Source organism: Fomitopsis serialis, assembly GCF_022376445.1.
Source record: "Fomitopsis serialis strain Sig1Antser10 chromosome Unknown B0H18scaffold_58, whole genome shotgun sequence".
NCBI lineage: Eukaryota > Fungi > Basidiomycota > Agaricomycetes > Polyporales > Fomitopsidaceae > Fomitopsis > Fomitopsis serialis.
Genome location: NW_025955018.1, coordinates 100,856 through 125,951, shown reverse-complemented (window position 1 = coordinate 125,951; position 25,096 = coordinate 100,856). Strand labels below are relative to the sequence as shown.

The 25,096-nt window shown below is 56.0% G+C and overlaps 8 protein-coding genes across 8 annotated transcripts; 3 read left to right on the top strand and 5 right to left on the bottom strand.

Moving 5' to 3' along the window:
* Positions 1 to 156: 156 nt before the first annotated feature.
* Positions 157 to 2,047, bottom strand: B0H18DRAFT_537710 (uncharacterized protein). Its single transcript, XM_048038519.1, has 3 exons — positions 877 to 2,047; positions 330 to 816; positions 157 to 274 (listed from the first exon to the last, which is right to left on the bottom strand). The coding sequence occupies exons 1-2, from the start codon at positions 1,769 to 1,771 to the stop codon at positions 332 to 334; spliced, it is 1,380 nt and encodes a 459-aa protein (XP_047890971.1). The 5' UTR covers positions 1,772 to 2,047; the 3' UTR covers positions 157 to 274; positions 330 to 331.
* A 644-nt stretch (positions 2,048 to 2,691) lies between these two features.
* B0H18DRAFT_956515 (uncharacterized protein) lies at positions 2,692 to 3,988 on the top strand (the record flags this gene model as incomplete). Its single annotated transcript, XM_048042464.1, has 5 exons — positions 2,692 to 2,863; positions 2,896 to 3,339; positions 3,406 to 3,467; positions 3,525 to 3,660; positions 3,918 to 3,988. 5 exons carry the CDS (start codon positions 2,692 to 2,694, stop codon positions 3,986 to 3,988), a joined length of 885 nt encoding a protein of 294 aa, XP_047890970.1.
* A 635-nt stretch (positions 3,989 to 4,623) lies between these two features.
* Positions 4,624 to 6,259, bottom strand: B0H18DRAFT_1121240 (FLU1-II; the record flags this gene model as incomplete). The annotated part of the gene is made up of 5 exons (XM_048034297.1): positions 4,624 to 4,692; positions 4,751 to 5,137; positions 5,199 to 5,326; positions 5,395 to 5,530; positions 5,591 to 6,259. 5 exons carry the CDS (start codon positions 6,257 to 6,259, stop codon positions 4,624 to 4,626), a joined length of 1,389 nt encoding a protein of 462 aa, XP_047890969.1.
* Positions 6,260 to 7,587: 1,328 nt separating this feature from the next.
* Positions 7,588 to 8,907, bottom strand: B0H18DRAFT_1121239 (uncharacterized protein; the record flags this gene model as incomplete). The annotated part of the gene is made up of 3 exons (XM_048034296.1): positions 7,588 to 8,030; positions 8,089 to 8,524; positions 8,578 to 8,907. 3 exons carry the CDS (start codon positions 8,905 to 8,907, stop codon positions 7,588 to 7,590), a joined length of 1,209 nt encoding a protein of 402 aa, XP_047890968.1.
* A 2,340-nt stretch (positions 8,908 to 11,247) lies between these two features.
* Positions 11,248 to 13,148, bottom strand: B0H18DRAFT_537608 (uncharacterized protein). Its single transcript, XM_048038518.1, has 3 exons — positions 13,007 to 13,148; positions 11,428 to 12,956; positions 11,248 to 11,365 (listed from the first exon to the last, which is right to left on the bottom strand). The coding sequence occupies exons 1-2, from the start codon at positions 13,016 to 13,018 to the stop codon at positions 11,457 to 11,459; spliced, it is 1,512 nt and encodes a 503-aa protein (XP_047890967.1). The 5' UTR covers positions 13,019 to 13,148; the 3' UTR covers positions 11,248 to 11,365; positions 11,428 to 11,456.
* A 2,806-nt stretch (positions 13,149 to 15,954) lies between these two features.
* On the top strand, positions 15,955 to 16,747 carry B0H18DRAFT_956511 (uncharacterized protein; the record flags this gene model as incomplete). The annotated part of the gene is made up of 5 exons (XM_048042463.1): positions 15,955 to 16,194; positions 16,319 to 16,369; positions 16,438 to 16,551; positions 16,606 to 16,653; positions 16,724 to 16,747. 5 exons carry the CDS (start codon positions 15,955 to 15,957, stop codon positions 16,745 to 16,747), a joined length of 477 nt encoding a protein of 158 aa, XP_047890966.1.
* Positions 16,748 to 17,943: 1,196 nt separating this feature from the next.
* On the top strand, positions 17,944 to 18,781 carry B0H18DRAFT_1020100 (uncharacterized protein). The gene is given in 5 exon segments (XM_048029470.1): positions 17,944 to 18,116; positions 18,183 to 18,423; positions 18,480 to 18,591; positions 18,611 to 18,616; positions 18,660 to 18,781. The coding sequence occupies 2 exon segments, from the start codon at positions 18,109 to 18,111 to the stop codon at positions 18,367 to 18,369; spliced, it is 195 nt and encodes a 64-aa protein (XP_047890965.1). The 5' UTR covers positions 17,944 to 18,108; the 3' UTR covers positions 18,370 to 18,423; positions 18,480 to 18,591; positions 18,611 to 18,616; positions 18,660 to 18,781.
* A 1,918-nt stretch (positions 18,782 to 20,699) lies between these two features.
* On the bottom strand, positions 20,700 to 21,316 carry B0H18DRAFT_1020094 (uncharacterized protein; the record flags this gene model as incomplete). The annotated part of the gene is given in 4 exon segments (XM_048029469.1): positions 20,700 to 20,746; positions 20,805 to 20,978; positions 21,026 to 21,078; positions 21,090 to 21,316. Coding segments are annotated over 4 exon segments (413 nt in total), but the record flags the coding sequence as incomplete, so codon positions are not given.
* Positions 21,317 to 25,096: the final 3,780 nt, after the last annotated feature.

Genomic DNA, 25,096 nt, shown 5'->3' with positions numbered 1-25,096 from the left:
TCTCTCCTTATGATAGGCTTTCCGTTTCTTCATCATGATTTATGTCTAATCAACCCAAAAGTATGCTCATATCTTATCCAATGTCATATGTTTTTCTGGACAGTGATCGCTATTCGGCGAAGCGCGGTTCGTTGTGTCCAGGCAAAACGGTTGCTTTGACTTGGCGCTTTGTAACCAACAGGTTCAGTTCCCAAACCCCAGACAGCGTCCCGACTACGAGTCACCGCCGGTCGGAGCAAACGAGCTTGTCTCGAAAGCCATGGGGCGCAGACGGCTAACACGGATAGGAGGTAAGACATCTTCCCGTTCACGCGCAGCAGCTCACTCACGTCTACGGCATTCGTACCCAGGTGAAGCGCTTGACTATACCGCGGTCAGACCACGGCCGGAGAAAACCCCGGAACATGGCCTCGAACGTCCGACTGAATTCCTCGACCTCAGCCTTGCTGCGGCGCTGCAGGCCCCCCTTGTCCATCCGCAGACCCCGCATGTCCATCTTCACGTCGACAGCCTTCAGCGCGTCGAAGCACGGCTGGCTCATGGCCGCGTGCAGGGCCCGCAGATCGAGGTGCTCGAGGGCGGATGCGAGGTGCTCGAGGATAGCGGCGAGGATGGTGTCCTTCTTGTTGCAGTGGATGCTTGTCGCGATGGCGATGTGCTCGAGCTCGTGGCTTCGGACGGTGGAGAGGACGCCGTGTAACTGGCGCGCTAGTTTGTCCGTGTTAAGCCCCTGGTTTTTTGCCGTGAGAGGGACGCTATTGAGATAGAGATCCAAGGATCGCAAGGCGGTGTTGTGCACTAGGTCGCCGTGGACAACTAGACCGAGCATGCATGTCAGCGGCGAAGTCGGAGGAGCAAGGAAAGGTGAATCCTTACTATGAGATTGTAATTGAGTCAAGGAAGACCCCGCGCTTTTGAGTAGTGCGCCGACGCTTTGCCGCGCGGATTCGTCTTGTACCAGTAGCCAGATTGTCAGATCCTCGATGGAGGCGCAGAGGTCTGACTGCGCTATCCAGTCGATAAATTCGGGCTTCCGGTGCGCAGTGATATGTAGATGGCGCAGATGCACATCAGATGGTGACCGAAAGGATGCCCCCACAGAACTGACAGTATCGTGCGGAGCGATTTGGATATCTTCTAGTGTGAGTGTTGTAAGCAGGGGGAAGGTATATATGATCCGCCGAAGCTGTGAGATGTGGTTCAGCGAACACAGGGACAGTTCCAGTGACACGACGGACGAGAACTGCGACAGGCCAAGAAAAAATGTCGGGTGCTCGTCACCACGCAGCCCACTGATCGCAAGACGCTGCACTCTGAACAGTGCGTGGCCAAGGGCTGGGGGGAGTGCGTGAAGAAAGCGAGGATTTCTGCCACCAACTTGAACAGCGATGGTGCTACCGTCTCTGACTCGCAGCTCGCGCGTAGTTGCGAGCCACTGCTTGACATAAGGAGACGTGCGACGCTGCTTGAACAGGATGTCGAAGCTTCTGCGTCCGCTTATCTCGATGGCGTAGTAGAGGTTGCGCATGGCTCGAGGGTACCATGCTGCGCAGACCTGCGCCGCTGCAAGTAACGTGCGGGTGTTCATTGCGTCGATGATGTCCTCGAAGACCTCGAGCGGAAAGCGAGCAGCATCGGCGGTCAATAGCAAGCTGCCGCTCTGCACAGAGACAAGTCTGCTCGAGTCGTTAGCGCTCCGTTTGTCGGCACCCGATCCGTCGTCGTAAGTCAGCCTATCTGGACCCCGTTGTGCGACTTGTGTGCATGGCATGTCGCCTAAGGGAGGAGACAAACGCTACCCGAATGCATGAGCTAGGATTGCGCAGCATACGAAACTTGGAAGGTACCATCGCTAGGGTGGTGATCGCGCACAATGCTATCCCGGAGTAGCTATGTATGCAGGAACGCACCAAGGCCATGTATATGTGACTAGCAGAGGCTGTGCCCCGAAATCTTGATGAATCGCACGCTGATCGCCGGGTTACGCTGCTAACGCTCGTCAAGGCGCCGCACTTACCCCGCTCGTCGAGATTCAGCGTTCAACGTCGTTAACGTTCAACAACAACTGTAGCGACGTTACGGGTTACGGTCGTGCAGTGTGAATGCGCGCAGTACGAGCCTGCCCACAAACACAACAGCCCAAGATATGTACATAGGTGCACCTACTTAGAGTCGCATTCATGTGTAACTTCCTTCACATGATGTGGACGGTCAAGCAGCAGACCTGAATTAACGGGCGTGCGCGAAAGCGCGGTGGACGGCGCCGTAGCGTATAGTGTGCGTCTGCAAGACGGGCGGGGCGAGTTACGCGAAGACGTGCATTCATGAGGAACACTCACCGCCCTGCTGCGTTGCCACCCACGCTTTGCTACACTAGCCTCTGTCTCTTCCACCCACCCTGCTTATCTGCCATGCCCGCTACAGCGGTCATATGCGCCTTTTCAACGGGTACAGCCCACGATGTGAGATGGGAAGATGCTCCCGCGAGGCGACCGAGAGTGCTTGAGGCGACGTATAGCTTGCTGGGCACTAGCGGAAAGGGGCCTACGGCGACGCCAGACGCTGCACGTAGAGGTATTGCTAGCTTTCTGCCAGTCGCTACGAGCTGCGTAGCGACAGGCGTGACTGGAATGAGCATGACGGTCTACGGGCGAGGTGGCTGGCGCGAGGTCTCCCAGGTGGCGCGCCGAGATGCCGCCGAGTTCAGTTGCAGTCACCGTCGTCTGCGAGCCTCGCGACTCGGAGGAGGCATCGACTCGCAGCAACACCCAATCGTCGCCCCTGCCTACGACTCAGTCAGACTATCTCCCACCACGTCGTAAATCGGCGTCGTCTACAGGCCTGAACAGGCTTCACAGCCAAAGTACGCGTCCGTGCACGCTCTACGACTGGCAGAACGAGGGGTCGCCTATGTGCGCGTGCAATGGGTTGACCTGGTCAACACCGTAGTACGCTTCCGTATCCTCCCCGTCTCATACTTCACCAGACTTTGCGAAACGGCGCGCCCTGAGGTGGGCTTATCTCATGTCACGCTGGGACTGGTGGGACTCAACGCGGCCGAGGGGTTTAACGGGACGGGCGAGCATCTCTATGTCATCGACCTGAACAGTTTCCGTCTGTGCCCGTACGCCCCCGGGCAGGCGGTGGTGATGGGCTGGTTTCAGGAGAAGGCCCCGCTTCCGAACGGCAGTTTGGCCAACCCGCTGTGTCCGCGGACATTGCTGAAGCACATCGTCGACGAGGCTCAGGCCAAGGCCGGACTCTTCCTCGCTGGCTTTGAGTCTGAGTTTATACTCCTGAGCGCGATATCTCCCAAGCCCGTAACGGTGGTCGATGGCGGTTAGTCGTGTTCGGCGAAATTCTGGACAGTTGTAGTGGGGAATACCGTATTGATGGGGATCGCAGACGACCTGCAGGAGGCAGGGTTTGACTTGCAGATGATAGACGCGGAGTCGGCTCCTGGACAGGTAAGCCTTTACACGCAGCTCGTTCTAGCAATATGTATGCTGACGCGACACCGACAGTTCGAAGTTGTCACCGACCCTCTGTCCCCGCTCGAGGCAGCCGACGCAGTTGTGCACACCAGAGAGACCATCTACAACGTCGCCAGCACGGATGGCCTCCATGCTACGTTCGCCCCACAGCTGCACGCCGACAACTGTAAGCTTTCCTCTCAACAGACCACCACGGGGCGCGCCTGACTCGCAGCATCCGTCCTCCGCAGGTGACAACGGTGCGAACCTACACTTCTCTGGCCATTCAGGCAAGTCTCCAGCGTCAGACACGCAGCCCGACGCGGCTTTCGCGCCAACACGGAGCGGTCCTTCCTCCAGGGCATCCTCGAGCAACTGCCTTCCCTCTGCGCGTTCACGCTGCCCACCTCCGCGTCCTACGCGCGCATGCTCGACGGTATCTAGGCCGGCGTTACGCGTACGCCTGCTGGGACATGGACAACAAGGACGCGCCGATCCGGCTGCGCGGCACGTAGGGCGCGCACCACTTGGAGATCAAGACGGCGGACGGGACGTCGAACTCGTCTCCGTGGACGGTGAGTGACGCGAGGCAGCTGCTGCAGAGAGATCGGTACCTCAGTGAGAAGCTGGGCGAGGAGATCGTGACGAAATATGCAGCCGTGAACAAGGTGCGTCATGCCTTGTTTGTGGGGTGACCTACGCTTAGTACGCGTCTCTCAGTTGTTGGAGGAGTACATGAAACTTCCGAGCGAAGAGGAGACGATCACGCGTCTGGTTGCATACTACCGACGATCCGGCGGCAGTAAGGTCGTGAGCTTGTGCTTTATGCATGCCGCTAACCCGGACGAGCAATATCAGGCCTATGGAGTATCGCATATAGGAACCTCTCCAAGCTGTGTAGGTCAAGCTCACTTACGAGGAACGAGCTGTGATACTCGTGTCGACTAGGAGACTTCTGTCAAGTGTTCAGCACTGGCTTCTTCCGTGGACAGCGCCATCAACTGTGCCTGTGTGCCAACGGGTCGTCGTCGTCTCAGCGTGATATCCCAAACTATCGCAGCAATCGACGTAGCGCAATGATAAGCCTTATGCATATTTTCCTGAACTGGTGTCCCTCTCTGTTAATCTGGACCAAAGAATGCGACGTGCTCTAGAAGGTCTCGACAAGACGGGTAACTGTCGCTTCCTCGGTAGGCAGTGTCATATGTTCTTCTAACAACTGCGTCATGGAAGGCACTCGTGAGTACATTGTTCCGCTGTCGAGGAACTTGACTCACCTTGCTCACTCCCAGATATATGCCCACGAACTCGGCGCCTAGGGCCTCTTTCAGATACTGATCCTCGTCCAGCATCCGCCGAGCGTCGCTGACTGTCCGGGGAAAGCGACGGGGATTCTCCAACCCCACCGCCTTCCTCTCTTCTTCGCTCATCCGCGCCGCGGGCTTAGCGCAATTCCCCGTCTTCAGCTCCGCCCCGTTCAACACGCCCTCCAATCCAGCCGCCAAGATGCCGGCCGAGACAAGATACGGGTTCGACGTGCCGTCTATCGTCTTCACCTCGAAGTGGTTCGCCCGCCCGTCCCCACAGATTCTCACAGGAGCGTCTTTGTTGTGCCACCCCCAGCATGCGTACGTGCCGCCCGAGAAGATGCCGTCTTCGACGCGCTTGTAGGAGGCGTTGGTTGGCAGTGTGATCGCGCTCGCTCAGGGAAGCGATGTGCTCGACGAGTGTCTGGAGGAAGGAGCGCTGGGTGGGTGTGAGCTCGGGTGCTAACGCGGCGTCTGATCGGGTGTCCGGGCCTGTAAATGGGACGGTCGAGTGCAGCGACAAATGCATATGCGCGCCACTGCCGACTATGGAAACGCTAGTGAGCATGACTGGTCCACCTCGTAGTTCATTGCTCGGTTTATTGGGTACTCACTGCTATCAGCCAGCAGGCGCGGAGCAAAGGTCGCACGGAGCCCGTGCTTATGCGCGATGTTGTAGATGGTCTCTCGGGTGAACACCAAAGCGTCGGCTGCGTCAAGAGGGGACATCGGACCCGTCACTAGTTCATACTGGAGACAAGGATGACTGGTGAGCCAATTATATATATTGAGAGAATCGGTTACGAATACCTGTCCAGGGGCAGCCTCTCCGACTATGTAATGTACTTCGATGCCGGCTTCCTCGACGCACTCGACGATCTCGTCGAGCACAGAGCTCTCGACTGCACCCGTGCGAAGCCCCGCGGAACAACTCCATCCTGCGTTGTTCACCAGCTCGGGCGGTGACGATGCGTTCTTCAGCAAAACGAACTCGGACTCGAAGCCGACCAGGAACGTCAGGCCAGCCTTCTCCTTGGCCTCGTCGACGACCTTCTGCAGCATCGTCCTCGGACACAGCGGGATCGCGAGCGCACCGGTCGGTGAGGGCACCTTCTCCTGTAACCACGTCGAGACGACGGCGTGTCCGGGTGCGTACGTGCATACGCGGAAGCTGTTCAGGTCTATCGCAAACAGGCACTCGCCCATGCGGCTGAAGCCGCTGGCGAACCGGACGCCGACGAAGGCGAGAGCGACGGGCGACAGAGTCATGCTCGGACGCGCGAGCTTGCATACGCGCTTGAAGTACGAGACGGGCAGCACCCAGAAGCGCACCGTGTTCGAGTAATCGACGAATTGCACGCGCACGTGCTTGATCCCGCGTTCCTGGAGCCGTAGGTCATCCACGGATGTGTACCTCGGTGTCCAGCCATGATCTGCGGTGTAGGCAATCGAAAAACTAGAAGCTGAAGTTGCGTCCATATTGGAGAAGGTTGGACGGATACAATCCCTCATTGCCAGCTGGTGCTGATACCTATATGAAGATATCGATACTGTCTTCCCGGTGTCCTCCCCATGACTGCCGCCCTCGCCTGTTTCACGTTAGATTCCCCCGTTTGTACAGTCCGACACAGGGCTTCGCCCTGCACCAGACAAAGAAACAAAGGATACTGCCCTTGCCGATCAGACTAAGTCGTTTCATCGCGCCCCTTGAAAGATGTGCTGCATGCCTTCAATCCCGCGTTTTCGGATATGTACTGATGAAGCGGACAATGTATGCGAGCGCTACGTACCAGTAGCGCACTGGCAGGTACTGTCAAAGATGCGTAGAAGTTCGTGCCCTTCACGATGCTGGTAAGTACTACTTATACGCTCGAACCATTCATTGGTCAGGACGTTAACGCTCTTTGACAAGCCCTACCAACTTGAATTTGCAATTCGGATGCGACTGTGCAGTCGTCCTCTGGTCGCCTCTCTGGGTGATTCGTGCCGCATGGAACCATATCAAGCATCTGCGAGTGATGGTGCCGGGACATACTTGCTTCAGTTGTCGGGAGCAAACGGCGCCGACTGATACCCTCACGACGATACTGATGCCGCCCGACCTTAGTAGGTACGGAGCGCGTGCTGTGCGATTACCTCAAGTGACTCAAGTCTGGCACGCGATGTATTTGTCGTAGGCCATGGACGCCAAGGAACGTCGGTCCGCGGTTGGCCTTCGCTCCTACAGTACGTCTCCCGTCGACATGCGATTTCTCTTCTTTTGCGGCAGTGCGAGGCAAATTTCTCCCGCTTCCTCGTGCCACCCCGGTTGGAGCCCCTTCTATGGCACCGCTATCTGACGGTCAGATACGTACTCATTGTACTTGAACTTGATATTGACCTGCTCTTATGTCTCGAGTTTCAGCATGTCCAATACAATCAAATACCGACACCCTCGAGCCTGGATTGTCGATTTATAGTACATTCAGACATCGTAGCAAGCATGAATCAATAGAGATGGTAACCATACCGAATCCGGGTCACCTTCATACCAGACCCAAGCCAATCGTACTCCTATTGAGTCAGCCGATAAATAATATGGAGCCGAACGACAGCTTGTGAACGACTGATCCCCCCGCCGCGCTCCATACAAGCGGTGACGATGCATCGTTGCCGCCACCTTCGTCTGTACCGTTCGGATGACCCGCCACGTCTTAGCGTGAGGGTTCCTGGGTTCTGCTGAATGGCTGAACGGGAGTTAGACGGAAGTGTGTGCGCGCAAACGGGCTCCACTCACGGTTACAATATCAAAGGATCATACTAGTAAGCTAGGTAACGTTGACTATACCACGGGCAGACCATGGCTGCAAAATGCCACCGAACATGGTCACGAGCTTCTGATCGACGATGTCGCAAGCTCTCGGGGTACTGGCCCAGTATGTCTGAGGCACCAGGTACATCTTCACCTCGACTATCTTCAGGGCGTCGAAGTATGGCTGGCCCATGACCCTATGCAGGTCCCGCCGGTCAAGCTTCTCGAGGACAACGCCGGGCTGCTCAGGCTCGAGAATGCTGTTATCAAAGCTAACGTGAACGCGGAACTCGATGTGCTCGAGTGGATGGCTGCGGATGGTGGAGAAGATGCCGTGTAATTCGTCCGTTGTTTTGGTCCACGCGCCCTGCCCCTGATCTTCGCCCTCGTGTTTGACGCGATGCGACCCGAAGTCTAAGAATCGCAAGGCGGTGTTCTGCGACAGATTGACGTGGCCACCTACATTGTGTGTGCGCATCAGCGGCGAAGTCTATAAGTAGCATGAAGGGACTCCTACGGCCATTGATATCGTAGTCCTCGCGGTAATAGGTCAACGATGCTCCCACCGTTTCGAGGAGTTTTTGAAGAGGGGTCTGTACCATCGAGGGATCGTCAAACCGGACTGTCAGATCCGTAAGCGAGGTGCAGAGACTTGAACATGTCATCCAGTTAATGAACATCGGCATGCGTTCTTCGTACACGCTGACGTCGAGGTATCGAAGACGCGCGTGAGATGATGGCTGAAATAACGAGGCTCCCGTGTAACTAGCAGCACCTTGCTCAGCGAACTGGATACTATGCATGGTGAAATCGGTAAGCTGGGGGAAGGCAGACACGATCCGCCGCAGCTGCGTGATCTTGTTCAACCGACATTGGTCAAGCGTCAACGAGTTGACAGACTTGAACCTCGATAGGGCGAGGACGAGATCCGTGCGGATGAAACGAAGGGCATCCTTTTCCTGGTACTCAGGGCCGTCCGCATACGCACGTCGGAGTGAGCACTCACCTCATCTACTATCAGCTTACATGTGTTTGCGAGCCGCTGCTTCACACGGGGAGATGTGTGGTACTGCTTGAACAACATGTTGAAGCGCGCGCCGCGGCGAATATCGACGCCGTGGTAGAGGTTGTGCATCGCTCGAGGGTACCATGGTGCACAGACCAGCGCTGCGGCGGCCAATGTGGGAGGATCCATCTCGTCGATGAGGAACTCGAAGACCTCGAGCGGGATGCGAGCGGAGAGGGCCAGCGGCAGGTTGCCTTGAAAACGGGCGTCGCACCAGTCTCTGAAGACCTGTCTTGCGGTGCTGGAGTCATCCTCGCGTCGTAGGTCCATTCATCGGCGCGTAATTCCTCGTTGCTCTGTTCATCGGCATTTTGTCCGTCGGCACTCGGTCTGTCGGCACACGATACCTCGTCGTTCTCTTCATCGACACTGCTCTGATCGACGTCAAGAGTCCCGTCGATATTCCATGGCGAGACCTGTCCGTGTGAGACGGTGCCGGTGAGAGGGGGGAAATGCTAAGTGAACATATCAGTCGAGAGCATCGACAAAAGCAAGATCACCGACGCTAGGTTTGGGCTTGGACATCGAAGCACTCACAACCTACGCGTACACGACCTGGATGTATGCACTAAAGAGAGGGCGCAGCTGTGAGCGCACACACAGGTATTGGAGTGGCCTCGGGTGGCGCAAGTATTAACCCTCCCCACAGCATTGGAGAGCGTCGACGGCCGGCAAGATACTAGGGTTCGGTAGATCATCAGCGCCTCAGCGAGGAGAGCACAGTTGGACCTCGGGATGACCCAGCTGGCCATCGCTCATGCAGAAGGATGGGTCGAACCAATGGTCGAACATGCCATTGGTGCAGCACGGCTTGGACGGGACGCGCAGGCTGAAGCCGACGCCGCGCAGTCGAGAGCCCGCGTTGAGAGCCGTACGTACATGGAGAGCACCAAGCAGATTGATGCCGTGGCAGCCGTACCGACCATTGTCGGGGCCGCCTGTTCGTTCTGTAGACGATGAACCCGTATGTCCGATGATGCATTTCGCGGTAGACACTTCATATCATAGAAGGATACCTGCATTTTATATGGTCGCGTTACAAGGTTGAACGGCCAATTCACGCTAAGAACGAACGCGTCAGTCGAGGCCCGCGCGACGGACTACAATGTACAGATGTACTACGGATGCGAACCTGGGTCCCGGCGGCACTTGCAACCTACGTGGACATGGTACAGGTGCTGCGAGTCGCTAGGCCAACGGGATCCGCAAGAACAGCGAAAAGTTGGGTCGGAGAGAGGGTCGGCGGGGTCGCGTTGGTCGACGTCCAGAACTGAGAACAACAGTGGACTCGGAGCGGTCGAGCGCCTCTTCACCGCGCTTGCTGAGTCGCTTCATCTCTTGCACGTCTTTTGAGGCTTGAGCACTTTTCACGCCCTCCTCAAGGCCTCAAGTCTCTGCAAGTCTTTTCATGCTTCTACAAGCCTCTTCAAGCCTCTTCAGGCCTCTTCAGGCCTCTTCGAGCCAAGTATTTTCCAAGTACTCTTCAAATCTCCTCCACGCACCCTCTGATACCTAGCCCTCTATACCTACAGCGATCGGATATGATAACGTTCCGCTAAATCTTGCCTGGATGCGCGGCCTAGGACTCAGCTCGCGCTCCTTCTCCGGAACCCTTTCACCCTCCGTCGCACAACGGGAACTATGAGGGCTCTTCGACTACTATTCCAGTGAGCACACTCCTGCTCCACGTCTTCCACGAACTTGCTTTGAGCGAGGGATACACACTTGACAGCCCTATCCGCGTTCTGCGACGAGAAGACGCGGCACCATGACCGAGCAGTTCTCCGTACAGGTCCAGCTTGATGACAACTCAAGAAGCCTCGAGAGAGAAGAGACGAGAAGGTTGGACAAGACAATGGCTGTCAGGTACGCAAGCGGGCTCTTCTCTTCAGCTTGAACATAAATGTTCGTCACCTGCGCGTCCGTGGACTGTCCTGGGGCACGACTGGCGTCACGACAAGTTCGCCCAAGGCAACTTGGCGAGTATTCCTGTTTTTCGAGAAACTTGGTCTTTCAGCTCATCACCACCGACGCAGAGCCCGCCAACCGATACATGTGGCAATGAGAACGAGTGCGCCGCTGCGTAACCTATAGGTTCATTGCATCCGTCGTATGCGTACGAGATGCCTCCGAGCCAGATTCAGCGAATACTAGGTGCGTCTACATCTTCCGCGGCTTCTCTCAACCTCTTCTCTGGATCCCATGCGCGCGAATGCTGGCTTCGTCACCTGGTGTACGCTGCATAAAGTGGCTCCTCCGAACCTTCGTCTCCTCCGATTCGCCTTTCCGACGGGGTCCATTCCTCTCAACGCCACTCGTCACGGAGGGCTCTTGCGCTGATCGGTCGCTGCTGAGTGACTTGATTGACTCGCATATCTGCTCGTGCGGGGCATCCAAACGCATACTCTTGTGATACTGCACACAATCTGGTCTATGCCTTTCGTTGACGTGAAGCCCGCGCATTGATTACATTTATGTGCGTCTCGTTGAATTATAGCGATGGGCTTAAGTAGTCAAAGAGGGAAGTGATAATACAACCGTACTCGCCGGAGCTATCAGCACCGCTGGCAGGTCTCGCGTCCAGCGCATTGAGTATCCATCCAGCCTTGGCAGTCTCTTGTGAGCGAGCCAGTCGCTCCTATCGACCCGCGCGCCGAGGATGCTGCTGGGGACGATGTCTCTGTATTGCCGCTGTGCCGATCGGGTGACCTGCCGTAGAGCAGTCAGCCTATCGGAATGGCGGGGGCAGGGGTGAGATATATGTGTGTGTATACAAACGAGCTCACTCACGTCTACAATGCGCAGAGCTAATCTCAGTGTTATATCCATCGGGTGACGCTGACTATACCGCGGTCAGACCATGGCCGCAGCAAACCACGGTACACGCGTCTGAGTTTCCGACCGACGTCGTCAACTATGCTGTCATCCATTACTCCGATTAGGCCCATCTCTACCTCAACATCCTCCAGAACGTCGAAATATGACCGGCCCATGACCTCGTGCAAGGCCACGAAATCGACCTTCTTGAGGACAATGTCCAGTTCTTTGTAATCGTGGTCGCTTGTGTTGTAACCAAGATTGGATTGGATTTTGATGCGCTCGAGATCAGGACTCCGGATGTTGGAGAGGACACCGTATAACTCGTCCACCCAATTGACCCACCAGAGAAGTGCCCGATCTCCGATGTCTGGGTTGATATCGTTCATCGTGAATTCTAAGGATCGCAGGGCGGTGTTTTGCGATAGAATGCCGTGATCATCACCTACATACATAGTACGTTGTGCATGTGCATCAGCGGCGAGGTCTGGTGGGAGTTGACAAGTACTCTTACCGTCAGTTTCGCATTCGTTCCCTGCCCACTGTTCGTGATACAGAGTTAGGGATGCCCCTGCGGCTTCGAGGGCTTTGCTCATGGCATGTGCAAAGTATTCGTATCTACTGTCCATCAAAGGTGTTAGCTCTTCGAGGGAGGTCAAACAGCCTGAGCGTGTCATGCAGTCAACGAACGTTGCCATTGATTCGGTGGTGAGATCGATTCGAAGGCGTCGAAGACGTGGGGACTGAACCAGTGTGGCTCCCATGTTGCAGGCAGGACCTCTGAGTTGTTGAGTGAGACTGATATGGGTTATACTGAGGTCCGTCAGCTTAGGGAAGGCAAAGACGATGCGCCGCAGCTGTTCAATGTTGTTCAAATTGCACTCGCGCAGGAACAACGACGTGACAGCCTTGAAGTGCGACAGGCCAACCAAGAAAGCCGGTCGGACGAAACGAAGATCTCCTCCTGCGATGTCAAGGGTGCGTACGCCAGGCATTGCATGAACGAGTGCAATGGGTAGCACCTGAAGGAATGGAGGGCCTCTCGCAATTGTTCTGAACACGCATTCATTGTCTTTGGCCACTAGCTCGTGCGTGGTAGCGAGCCACCTCTTCACGCGCGGAGACGCGCGACACTGCTTGGACAGCATGTCAAAGCTCGTACGGTCGTTGATCTGGATTTCATGGTAGAGGACGCGCATCGCTCGAGAGTACCAAGCCGTGCAGACCAACGCCGCGGCTGCCGAAGTGGGTTGGTCCGTCTCATTGATGATGAGTCCAAAAACCTCGAGCGGGATGCGAGCGGAGAGGATGAGTGGCAGAGTGCCTTGAAAGCGGGCGTCGTCCCAGGGGCTCCATGGCCAGTACCTATCATCGGCACTCGATTCCTCTTCACTGTCTGTGTCATCATCGGTACTGTTCTGACCACTGCAAAGATGCCCATTGGCACTCCGTTGCGTGACTTCAAGTGCGCTTTCCAGTGGCACACTTTCGGTGGAGGGGGACTGCGCGTATACATCAGCTAGGTTCTCGCACGAACAGGAGAGGAACCAACTCTAGTCCGCATTCTGGGCGACGTTCACGCAAGGTCGAGGAGGAAGAGAAAGGGTATTCCGTACAGTCGCCGCGCGCGCGTTGTGAGTGGCAACGCAGTCGTGAATGGAGGCGCAGTAACAGAGCGGACATGGCGATTTGTGCAACTTCCTTGCATAGAATTGACTAGCTTGACAAAGCAAGCTGAAGCAGGAGTCAGCGCTCCTAACCCTAACCGCGTCTCTCGAGGCGAGAGAAAGTCCTGGTGGCACATCAAATGCGCGACCGCTGGGCATCGATGAGAGCGGTACTTTCAAGGCATATCGGCAAGGAAAGGGACAACGGGGAAGGGGGGCAGACCCAAGAGCGCTCCGTGAATATGGAACGACGGCAACGAGGCAATCACATCCCAATTCTGAGTGTATGCCCCTCCAAGTCATTTTAAGACCGCCGAGGGAATACGCACCGCGAAAAGTGGTCTTTATATGTGCAAGACTATTGGCCGTGCGTGTGGGCCCGGGTGTCCATATTAAGCCACAAATGGCGAGGCATGGCCCTCTGCAGTCGTTCACATATGAGCATGTGCATTTGCATGTAGAATTACACCGTAGTGGCGCACGGACGCACTAGTTACACACCGCGTTCACCAGCATGCTCCAGCCCACACAGTCGGAGTAGTTCCTCAACAAAAACGGTCAGTCATGGACGGGTGTGAAGCGGAGACTCATAATTTACCAGAAGCAGTGATTGATTACGCATTGAGGGCGCTGGGCACATATATGTCCTGTTTCCGCGCGGATCGAGACAAGACATCGTAGGTCGGAACACGTCCCGGGGAGGCTGCCAACCCAGATAGGGTCCGTACCGCGCGCACGGGCCATGAAGAACCTGCGGAGTGGCCACCTGGGGACAGATGTGCTAGTGTTCGACCATACTAATTTCGTGTATGGAACGTTCGCTGGATCGCGCGTAGGCCTGCTGCGTCGGGGAAGGTGAATACAAGCATCACCACCAGCTCGGCCAGCCAGGAGCTTTTCCTGGACATGCTTTTCACCGATTAAGAGCCAACCTAAAGGGTGAGCGTCCCCGACAGAAAAATAGCCCGAAAACGAATCTTGCCTACGGGCCACACAACTCGCGTTCGAGCTTACGGACCTCGTCCGTACAGTCATCCTCGCCAGGTACAGCTTCTTGCTTTTTAGAGAAATCCCGTTCGCGTTTGCGGAAGCCGTACGTACGAAGCACCGCCAGGCGATTTAGGGCCCCAATGGCGCCCTGTCGGGGAAGTTCAGCTTGACATCTCAAGAGCAGGCTACGCACCACACCAAGACAACGGCCTGCTGATTAAGTATCTCCCGCATTGTAGGAGTATCTTTGGCGTCAGTCCTCCTGCTCGACCGGGTCCTGGGGTCCTCGAACTGCGGCGAGGTACTGCATAGCCTGAGAACGCGTCCGGACAATAGTTATCTGTGGTTCAGGGTAGTGAGGAGTGTGATACGGAAGCGTTGCGAAGCAGTCGTTGGCATGATGATCCAATAACACGTACTGGCCCGGGGCAGATTTCGAATAACAAAGCAGGCTCGGCCTGGTTGCATCGAGACGTCCGCTGCCTGACCTAACGCGTCGCGGGGATTCAAGAGCTCATCAGATACGGAGGACATAGTAGATCCTAGCGAGCACGAATTTACTCACGGTGATTCGTCCAACTCTTCGATATGTCTCTGCATACCATCCTCGTACTGTTGGGGTTGTACGTTGAACTACAGCTGACGTTCGGGGTGGTCCTTCACGCTTCAAGCTTCACGTGCGATACGAGCAACACAAGTGTGCAACATAGAATCAGCAAAGTAGGGAAGCGACGGGGCGAACTACAGCACCTAGTATGACTCACAAACTGCACTATACGAATGCTCTGGTATGAAACCGAGGCTCGCCATACAGCGCGATATCTGCATCTGAGTTGGCGTGACGATGGACTACCAAGATCCTGAACATCTTTAGGGACTGCTAGTCACGCAGCCACGCAGTCCAGAATTTCTCTATGTCGCGCTTGTCCAGATCCTTGACCACGAAATGACGCTGAAGCTGAAGTGCTTGTGCCAGAGAAACTAGATGAGACTCGCAGAACTACGGGAGCAATCTACGGGTGTGTCTTCATCAGGAAGTGTTCTGCTCGATCAGTTCAGCACGGGAATGAGCAAGGGCTCAAGCTTGCGTCGAAGCAGAGTGCACTCGCCTGCATGTCATTTATAGTCGCTCGAGAACAACAGAGTGATTGTTACACGCCCAGGTAATATCGACTGTACCGCGGTCAGACCATAGCCGGAGCAAGCGTCGAAACACGGTAACGACCGTCCGACCAATGCCGTCTATGTCTGCCTTGCTCCAACCCCGTAGAACGTTGAGCTCCATCTCCACTGCGACATGCTTCGTCATGGCAAAGTATGGCTGATCGCATATCCTGCATCGTATACGTCGGATAACGCAGCATACATTAGGACCGAGACGGACTCACCCCACGAACGACTGCAAGGGACTCTACTTCATCACATCACGTACACCCAAGCACCCTGCATCGCCGCGCTCCGCTCATGGTACCGCCAGATGCAGCACAGTTCTTGCGCACTGGGCCTCAGGCCTCAGGTGGTAGACCATGCTGAGCAGCCAGTCGCCCTAGCTCAACGACGGACCTCCCGAGCAATTCAAGACAACAGGAAACGTTCGACAGAGAGACCGTGGTCCGTGGCGAAGAGAGCTCAGAGGAGTGATCCAGTTGGAGCGCGAGTCGTGTTGACAAGAGTGTGACCAAGTAAGTACTGCCAGTGCGTAGAATATGAACGTGCACGGTGGACGTCGAGAGCATTGAGGACTTGAAAGCCGTCGCGCGACGGTGGAATAATAGGCCGAGATTCGTCCGGTCGGCGCCTCCGCTGCTCCGACCAAGCACTACCGTTACCCGCTAGTCCGTGGATGAAGATCCCGCGCCACACGCCTCAGCCACCTCGCGTCTCGCGGCCGTCGCCTTCATGCAATGCCCAATACCTCGCTCGAAACTCATCGTATGGCCTCGGCGACCTCATTTTCGGAATCTACGCGTCAAACGCTACTCAGGCATGTTGTCAGAAAGGCCAAATCGAGAGGCAGCTGCGCGCAAGACCCCACAAGAGTCCGGACGAGTCGGCGAACACCCGCACGCAGCGTAAACGGCGCGTGAGTGCCATAGTATATACTTACATCGTGGGCCAGGAGAACAGGGTAGGCTGTAGGGTGACTGAACTATAGTATCGCGTATACGATGCGATGGAACAGCGGCGAGTATTGACTCGACGCGCAGGTGCTTGAGGGTCGGGGCGCAGACCGGAGAGCTCGGGGGAAAAACTACGAGGTTCGTATTTCTGTCTGTCTACTTATACATGTACATTGGTACTGATCAAATATGACGGTGTCGGATAGCGCACGTCGCACACGGTAGTCTTGAGGCTACGGCCCAAGGCGGGCGATGTTCAGCTGGCAATAAGCGACAGCCCAAGCATACAACGAGGACCGCATATCGGCCTCGAGTCTAAGGTGAGTTTTGTGAGTACAACTCTATCTATACGGATCTAACATTCCGACATATAGTATGTCCCGGACACGGAGAACTCGAGCTCAGGAGTCAAGACCGTTCAAGTGAGTTCATCACTCGGGTGCACATACTGTACCGTGTGCAATTGTCAATGGTCGTGAATCTTGGCTCCAGGCCTTGGTACTGATGCAATGGTAGACCCTTGATGCACTCATGAACTATTACATACAGCGTAGAATACCATTTGATTGTTAGGTGTGAGATTATACCCAACAGTCATGAAGACCACTGTATCGGCTCGGCTGGACTTCCTACAAGCAGTAATATTATATTGACAGTGATACAGTCATCTACCCCCTGGTGAGTCGCTACCCCCCCAGTGGGTCGACTGCCTATCGCGGGTGATAAGAGCCCGATTTGGTAATCCACATCTTATCTACTCCGAGATAACGAGGGACGCGTCGCGCGCACTGAGTCTACCGGGAGTGTCACCTCCGAGTGGGCTTAGAATCTGCATGGCTTGCAGGGCAACGAGCAATTAGTGTACATTTACCACAACGAATGTACTGTACATGAGCATGCTGTAGGGTACAATATATACATATAAGGATTAAATCAGTCCTAGTCCGACACCTCTGGTTTTGTTGTACTGTTGTAGTCTCAAAAGGCTGCTCATGTATTCGAAGTACCAGTCTAGACATTTATTCGGACTATGCATGCATTAAGACGGGTCTGTTTACATTCAATAGTCCCCAAACGGTAAGCCGCGAACATCGCGTCGGGCTTGAGAGATAAGAAGCGATCCCCGGGCGTCTACATTCCCGATTTATCCTTGTCACCCGCGATAGGCAGTCGACCCACTGGGGGGGTAGCGACTCACCAGGGGGTAGATGACTGTACATATATGAAGATTGAATATACTTAGTGTCACGGTGCGACGTAACTTGTAATGTGGCGAACCAGTATCCCATAAGCCCGGGACTGCTCGCGTGAGTACAGAGGGACGAAAGAACAACAACACTAGCATTGAAGACTCACTATACAAACAGCTTCAACCCTGGCTCAATCAACCACTCATAGCACCCTCCAGCCTCCCGACATGCGATATGTGACACGCACGCGCCGTTTACGCTGCGTGCGGGTGTTCGCCGACTCGTCCGGACTCTTGTGGGGTCTTGCGCGCAGCTGCCTCTCGATTTGGCCTTTCTGACAACATGCCTGAGTAGCGTTTGACGCGTAGATTCCGAAAATGAGGTCGCCGAGGCCATACGATGAGTTTCGAGCGAGGTATTGGGCATTGCATGAAGGCGACGGCCGCGAGACGCGAGGTGGCTGAGGCGTGTGGCGCGGGATCTTCATCCACGGACTAGCGGGTAACGGTAAAGCACTGGCATCGTCTTTGACAAGTCTTTACTCGGACTTGCAGTCGAGTTGATGCGTCGATGCCAGCCTGCCGCAATGACCATCTGCACTCGCTTTGCTGCTAGTACCTGTAGCCAGTGTGTGGGTCAACGTGCAAGTCAGCCTGTTCAAGCGATACTCACAGCTAGACGCTACCCATGACAAGGTGTGCGACTCTGCAATTGGTAGGCTCCTCGCGCATCTAACCACAGCTAACCACCCGTACTACTAGCCAGCCTCATCCCATCCATACGAAGGTTTACCCCATTTCAGATTTGACAGTTTTGTGTCCCTTCTGCGATGCTGAACAGCCCGTACGCGTGTCGCGGGGTCTGGCTTCGTGTTCCAACTTCCAAGGGCCCAACGCGGCGCTCGACTCTTCTCTACGTGCCACGCTGGTTGGCAATGCTGCAAAATGAAATCGATAGAACGAAGAGAGAGGAACAACGGAAGAGGCAATGACGATACTGTAGGTGAGCCATCACTGCAATCAAACCGTATGTATCACTGCTGATTGGTACATGTCCAGACCCGAGCCTGTACACCTATCGTCTCGCAAACATGACCGAGAGTGTGACGGGGAGTTGCCTGCCTCTGCTACGAGAGTGGGCTCTGCGACTGTATGCGCCACGGTCGCTCTAGTTCAGGTGAGATTCAACCTTTAGGGCATTCGTCCTGTCGCTCGATCGTGCCGTTCGCGCACGCAAGGTTCAGTTCATTGCTGCCAGCCATTGACGTACTGTTCCGCAATTTGATTGGCAGCGACGCTGAGCAGACACTCAGAGGTGTAGCCGACTTCGTAGCTGCCACGGACAAGACATTCACACGGGTCTGACGCACCCAGGATACTCAGGAAAGGCGATGCGCTCCTTGTCGACTAGAGGTACTTGTCTCATCCTTTCCAGTCTCCGCTGTATTGTTAAACGTCCCATCAGAATCCGCCAGCGGGGCCACCTGCGCGCGGATGCTAGTGAGGATCACATCCTCTCACGCACAGCGGTTTCACGTCACACAGGCTCACCCTGTGTTCTCCTGCCAGGTGAGAGTTCTTGACGTCCCTCGTGTTTGCTAGGTGCGTAAATAGTTGGATCATGTGTCTCGCGCTCAGTGGACCTCACCACGCCGACCAATCTTTGTAGACCTCTCCGCACGGCATCATAGCATGCACGTCTGCTATGCTCACGTCGCAACAATCGGCTGACCTTGTGGCGGGTACGTCTGTAACCTGCTCCCGGCTTCTCTCGAAAACAACTCCTCGGGCCATACGTACGAACATCGGTCGTGTCATTTGGTGCGCTCGGGATGAGTGGATCATCATCGCTTGACTGTCTCGATCATGCATACGGCCCCGCAGGAGGTCCCTTGCGTACGTGACTGGCCCCTCGCCCTGGGGAGTGCTCACGCGCTGCGGTGTTGATTGCTGACCGACAACTCTTACTGACCTACGTGTACGTTATGGACACGAACACGATAATAGGGAATCGAAACACAATTTGTTGGATCGTAGCGACGGAGAAGCATGATCCAATCACACACCAACACCCTCGAGCCCAAAACATCGATGTATCGTACATTCGGTCATCGTCCAAGCGCACCACATTTCAGTCGTTGTAGCAAGCATAAGTCAGTCCAGACAGTGCCCATACCGAATCCGAGTGAATCCCATACCGAAGCCAAGACAAACGTCCTTCCACTGAATCGGGGGATAGATAAAAGGGAGCCAGACGACCGCTTGCGAACGTTTGAACGGCCGATCCCCTCGCATCGACCCGCGCTCCGTACGGGCGGTGACGAGGTATCGTTGCCGCCACCTTCGTCTGTACCGATCGGATGACGGGCGACGGCTTCAGCGCGAGGACTCCTGAGTGATGCCGAATGGCTGAACGGGAGGCAAGAGTAAGACGGACGTGTGTGTGCAAGCGGGGTCACTCACATTTGCAGTATTGATACGCGAATTCAGAACCGGGTGACGGTGACTATGCCACGAGCAGACCATGGCTGCAATATGCCATGTAACATGGCCGCGAGCTTCTGAGCGATTCTGTCCACATCCGACTTGGTCTGACCAGTTGGCAGAGGCATCAGCGTCACCGTCGCCTCGACATCCTTCAATGTGTCGAAGTATGGCTGGCTCATGACCTCGTGCAGGTCCCGCAGGTCGAGCTTCTCGAGGACAGCGCTTGGCTCCTCAGACTCGAGAATGCTGTGGTGGACGTAAACCGTAACGTCAACCCCGATGTGCTCGAGCTGACGGCTTCGGACGGTGGAGAAGATGCCGTGTAACTCGTCCGCTGCGCTGGTCCACGCCGCGCGCTGAGGCCCCTCGTGTTCGGGCATGTGGCCGATGCTACGCAGCGAGAAGTGCAAGGATTGCAAGGCGGTGTTTTGCAAGAGATTTGTGTGAGACCCTACATTGTGCATGTGCATCAGTAGTGAAGTCTGTACGCAAGACAACTTATGGGCTTCACCGTCAGGTAAGCTCTCGTAAAAACGTGTCAACGATGCCCCCGCCGTTTCGAGGAGTTGGTTAAGGGGTGTGATTGCCATGGAGGAGGACTCGGAGGAGGAGGTGATTGTCAGGTCTGCAAGTGAGGTGCAGAGGTCTGAGCGCGACATCCAGTCAAGTAACATCGCCATGCTTCCATCATCCACGTCGACGTCAAGGTATCGAAGACGCATGTGAGATGGTGGCCGAAATAGTGAGGCTCCCGCGTAACGGGCAGCACGCTGAGCGAACTGAACATCTTGCATCGTGAGATCTGTGAGCTGGGGGAAGGCAGACACAATCCGCCGCAGCTGTGTCACGTTGTTCAGGTAACAAAAGGAAAGCGTCAACGACTTGACAGACTCGAACCTCGACAGGGCGAGGAAGAAATCCGTGCGGATGAAACGAAGTCTTGCATTGCGGATGTGAAGGACGCGTACACGAGGCATCCGACCACCGAGCGCAGACGGTAGTGCTTGTAAGAAGGATTTGTCATTATTGCTCTTGTTTCTACGCTGCGGGGATCCCATGCTCCCGTCTTCGCCCTCACCCTTTTCCTGGGCCTCGTCCTTGTGCACGTCGCGAAAGTAATCCCACTGCTCGTCTACCGTCAGCTGGCATGTGCTCGCGAGCCACTGCTTGACGCATGCCAGCGGTGACGCGTGACACTGCTTGAACAGCAGGTTGTAACTTGTGCGGCTGCCGATCTTGATGGTGTGGTAGAGGTTGCGCATCACTCGAGGGTACCATGCTGCGCAGACCAGCGCCGCGGCGATCAACGTGTGAGGATCCATCTCGTCGACGATGAACTCAAAGACCTCGAGCGGGATGCGAGCGGAGAGGGCCAGCGGCAGGGTGCCTTGAAGACGGGCGTCCCGCCATCGTCTGCCAGTGGAGATCCATTTGTAGATGTCTCTGTCGAAAATCCAATCATCGGCACTGAATTCCTCATTGCTCTGTTCATCGGCACTCGGTCTCTGGTCAATCTGTTCCTCGGCAAGGCTCTGACCGACATCAATGCGATCGTCGGCACTCGATGGCACGAATTGTGCGTGTGAGGCGTCCTCGGGGGCAGGGGGAAGATGCTAGGTGAACGGCACGTCAGTCGAATCTGGATCATCATGGACAGAAGACGACCGACGCTAGGCTGGAGATCAGACATCTGGGCAATCGCACGTCCCTGCGAGCACGCGACGTGGACGTATGCGCTATGAGGGGAGGCCCAGTCGTATGCGGAGGAGTGGTGGGGGTGGGGGTGCAAGTGGCAAGGCGGCCTCGAGGACGTACCGAGGCCATGTATATTAGGAAGAGCTGTGTCGACCGAGAGTTTGATGGGCCGCACGGTGACTGCCGCGACCCCCAGAATTCTTGGAAACGCCACACTGGCCCAGATATGACTGTGGGACGTTCCACCGAGTCGCGGCCAGCCTGACCGTGCGATGCAGAAGCCTTAGGGCAGGGGCTGAGGCCATGTGTTCAGCCCTAACCCTAACTGCGTTCTTCGAGACGCTCCCAGTCCTCAGCGGCCTCCCGTTCGATTTGGACAGCAGAGTGCCAACGGCGGGCTTGTCTCCCGCCTTCCTCGGTGTCGCCCACCCTTCACACTACCCGCGGGCCTGCCGCAACGAGGAGCTACAATCGAGCCCGTTGGCAACGTCGTCCTTACAGGGGTCGTACATCGGCATCACGCTGCAGCGTCAGGTCTCCGAGGTCCCGAGGTATGCGGTGCGCGACGTCGTCCGGGTGGGAACGGCTGTCGGGCTTGAGGTCGAGGGGGCTCTCCGATCGTCTCTCGCATTGGGACGAGGATGGTCGATCGCGCTGTGTGAAACGCTCACTAAGTCCGGTGAGTGTGGAAGAACTGCAATGACGAGTGCGTACCACGCGAACGGACTGCGAACATCCAAGAGCGCTGCCACGGTACTACCTGCGACGAAGTTCTACGTGCTGATGACGTACCATCCCACTCTCGTCGAACGCTCGCTGTATCGCACATAAGCCTGCCGCGTCGAGTAGGTGTTGTCGCTAGGTCATCGTGACGGGTCACGGGAGCCCTCTCCGGTCGCGCCGCTTACCTATGAAGAGTGCAATCAGCGCCCGGGACGTTGCCCGGAGGTACAGCACGAAGACAAGGCGATCACTACTTACCGACTATCCACACAACTCGCTGCTGGGAACGGGGACCTCATTCGCGTGACAAAGCTTATCGAGCACCGCCACTCGACTCGCGATGTCCGCTCACGTCTGTGGAAGCCCACCCCCTTGGATATCTTCCGTCCATGTAAGGCCTCCTTCTGTGTTCAACAACCGGACGCATTTCTTCGGCTCCGTGCTCAGCTCGATCTGTCTTGAACTGCGACCTCGGGCTGCACATCATCCTTCACGCCTCGACGACGGCCTGCTCATCGGAATCTCGTCACATTGACTGGAATGCAGTACGTACTACGCGCCCTGGTCCTCTGTAGGGTTGAACTCCACCCGAATCTCATTCGTCCGCACAGCGTCGTAAACATCGTCGTCCCTGCACGCCCAAATCCGAAGGTCCAGCCACACCAGCCCGCGCTGCAAGATCTACGTAAGCGGGAGTAGCCGTGAGGAGCCCCTGCATGCATGCACTGACCGAACCCTCGGATGATCGTCCTCGGCTTCCCGCCCGTCCAGAGATTAGGCGTCGCCGACCGAACCTCCCGGGAGCGTCGCGGGGCTTCAATGTAAGTCCTCGTTGGCGCTGGATGAATCAGAGTGCGGTCCAACACCCGATCTCGATGCGCGCGAGCTGGCGGTTCGCATAGCGGAGGGTATACTACGAACTGTTCCACACGCTCGGACGATCACTCATGGTGGTTCATGGCACAGAAGAATGCGATGCCGGAGTGCTACATTGAATGCAGCGTTAGGTAGTAGGTTGGCGTGATGATCTCCGACGCGTACTTACCGGTGACATCGTCCGAACTACCGGTGGTGCGATAGATGGATGGTTTCCACCAGATTCCAGGCTGTGTCGGCGGGTCAAGGAAGGCCTTGCTGCGTCGAGAGGTTCGTTGACCGACGCGACGCGCCGCGAGGATGTGCTGTTCAAGAGAACCGTCAGACATACCATTAAATCGTGCAGTGAAAGACATCTAGCGAGAACGAACCTCCCAATGGTGACCAAGAGTGTCGTCCTCATATGGCTGAAGTCGTACTTGCGTTGATCTACGATCGACGTTCGAAGGCCTGTTAGAAGGGCGCGTGATGATCGTCTGGCGAATCGCGAGATATCAGGGATGGCTGGACGAGCAGACAATCCGAGGAAGTTATGAAAAGTCATCCAGCGTACACTGGATCAAATTCAGCAACGTGACTAACTGAATGACAGTAGGATTTGGCCGCGGCGAATGGAAACGGAACGTACAGGAGGCGATCTCCGTGTGGCTCAAGCTTTGTGCGTTATACACCACGTGGGGGAAGGCGAGGAGCAGCGCGCGCAGATGCTAATGTTGACGGCGAGATTGGTGCGATGCGATCACCGGGAGCGCGGTCGAGCGCGGGCCTGTTGGGCAGAGATGTGCGGCGCCGCTCGGACACGATGCCGAGGCTGATGCGGTCGAGGTTCACGACGTGTTGAGATCTGCACATACACGGCGTGAGGGCACCATAAACATGAATGTCGTGGCAACCATACTGACCAAGGTCGGGGCCGTCTGTTCTGACATCCCGTCGACGGTGAACTCAGAGGTCTGCAACAAATGTGCGTGACGCGAACCTGGGTCCCCACCGTCGTGTGTGCGACACTTGCTACCCGCGCGGTCATAGCGTAAGTGCTTAAGTCCCTAAGGAAGCCAACGGGAGCAGCGAGAGTAGCGGGGAGCAGGATCGAAGCGGAGGTCCGCGGTCGCGGTGGTCAAAGAGGACTCGGAGGAGCAACCTGCAGTCGGCGACGCCACCATGGCCGGCCCGCTCCCGCTCCTCCGAGCTTACAAGCGCCTGTCCGTACCTCGTCCGTCTTGAACACCCCCTCACCGTTCTTGATCTGGGTGGATACCGCCCCATCTCAGCACGCGTGGCTCGATGCTCTCAGACTCCTCCTTGTCCAACCATACGCGCGATGTATACACAACTTGCTAGCTGCTAATGCATATGCGCATGCACGTCCGCGGGACTCGGCTCGCGTGCATCCTCCGCAACCGCTGCACCCTCCTCCGAACGACGGTTGCTCATAGGCATTTCTCTTTGAGACCTGCTCTGCTGAGCACGCTTTCGCCGTGCACATACCACAATCATTGCACGGGAGAAGGGCACAAGTTCGACAATTGTGTCTGCGTTCTGTGACGAGAAGGCGCGGTACCATGGGCGAGTCATATGAACGAGACGGAAACAACAGAGGGACGAGTGTCTGTCAGGTCAATAAGCTCTAGCTCTCAGTGGACATGGCCCATCGTCCGGGAGCGCATCAGACTCCTTTGCAGAGTGCCGAACGAGTGTCCGTGGCACATGACATCGCAGTGGAATTGTGAGCACGGTGAGCACTTTTCCCATCCCATGCGACGCTCTAAGCTATGAAGTACTGATTCACAATTTCTCCGAACACGCTTCTTCTGTCTTTCCGTATCAAGCCGTACACTTTGCGCGACCGTTACTCGGCTCGAGGTATCGCTCCAGTTGTCGACTGTTCTCACTCG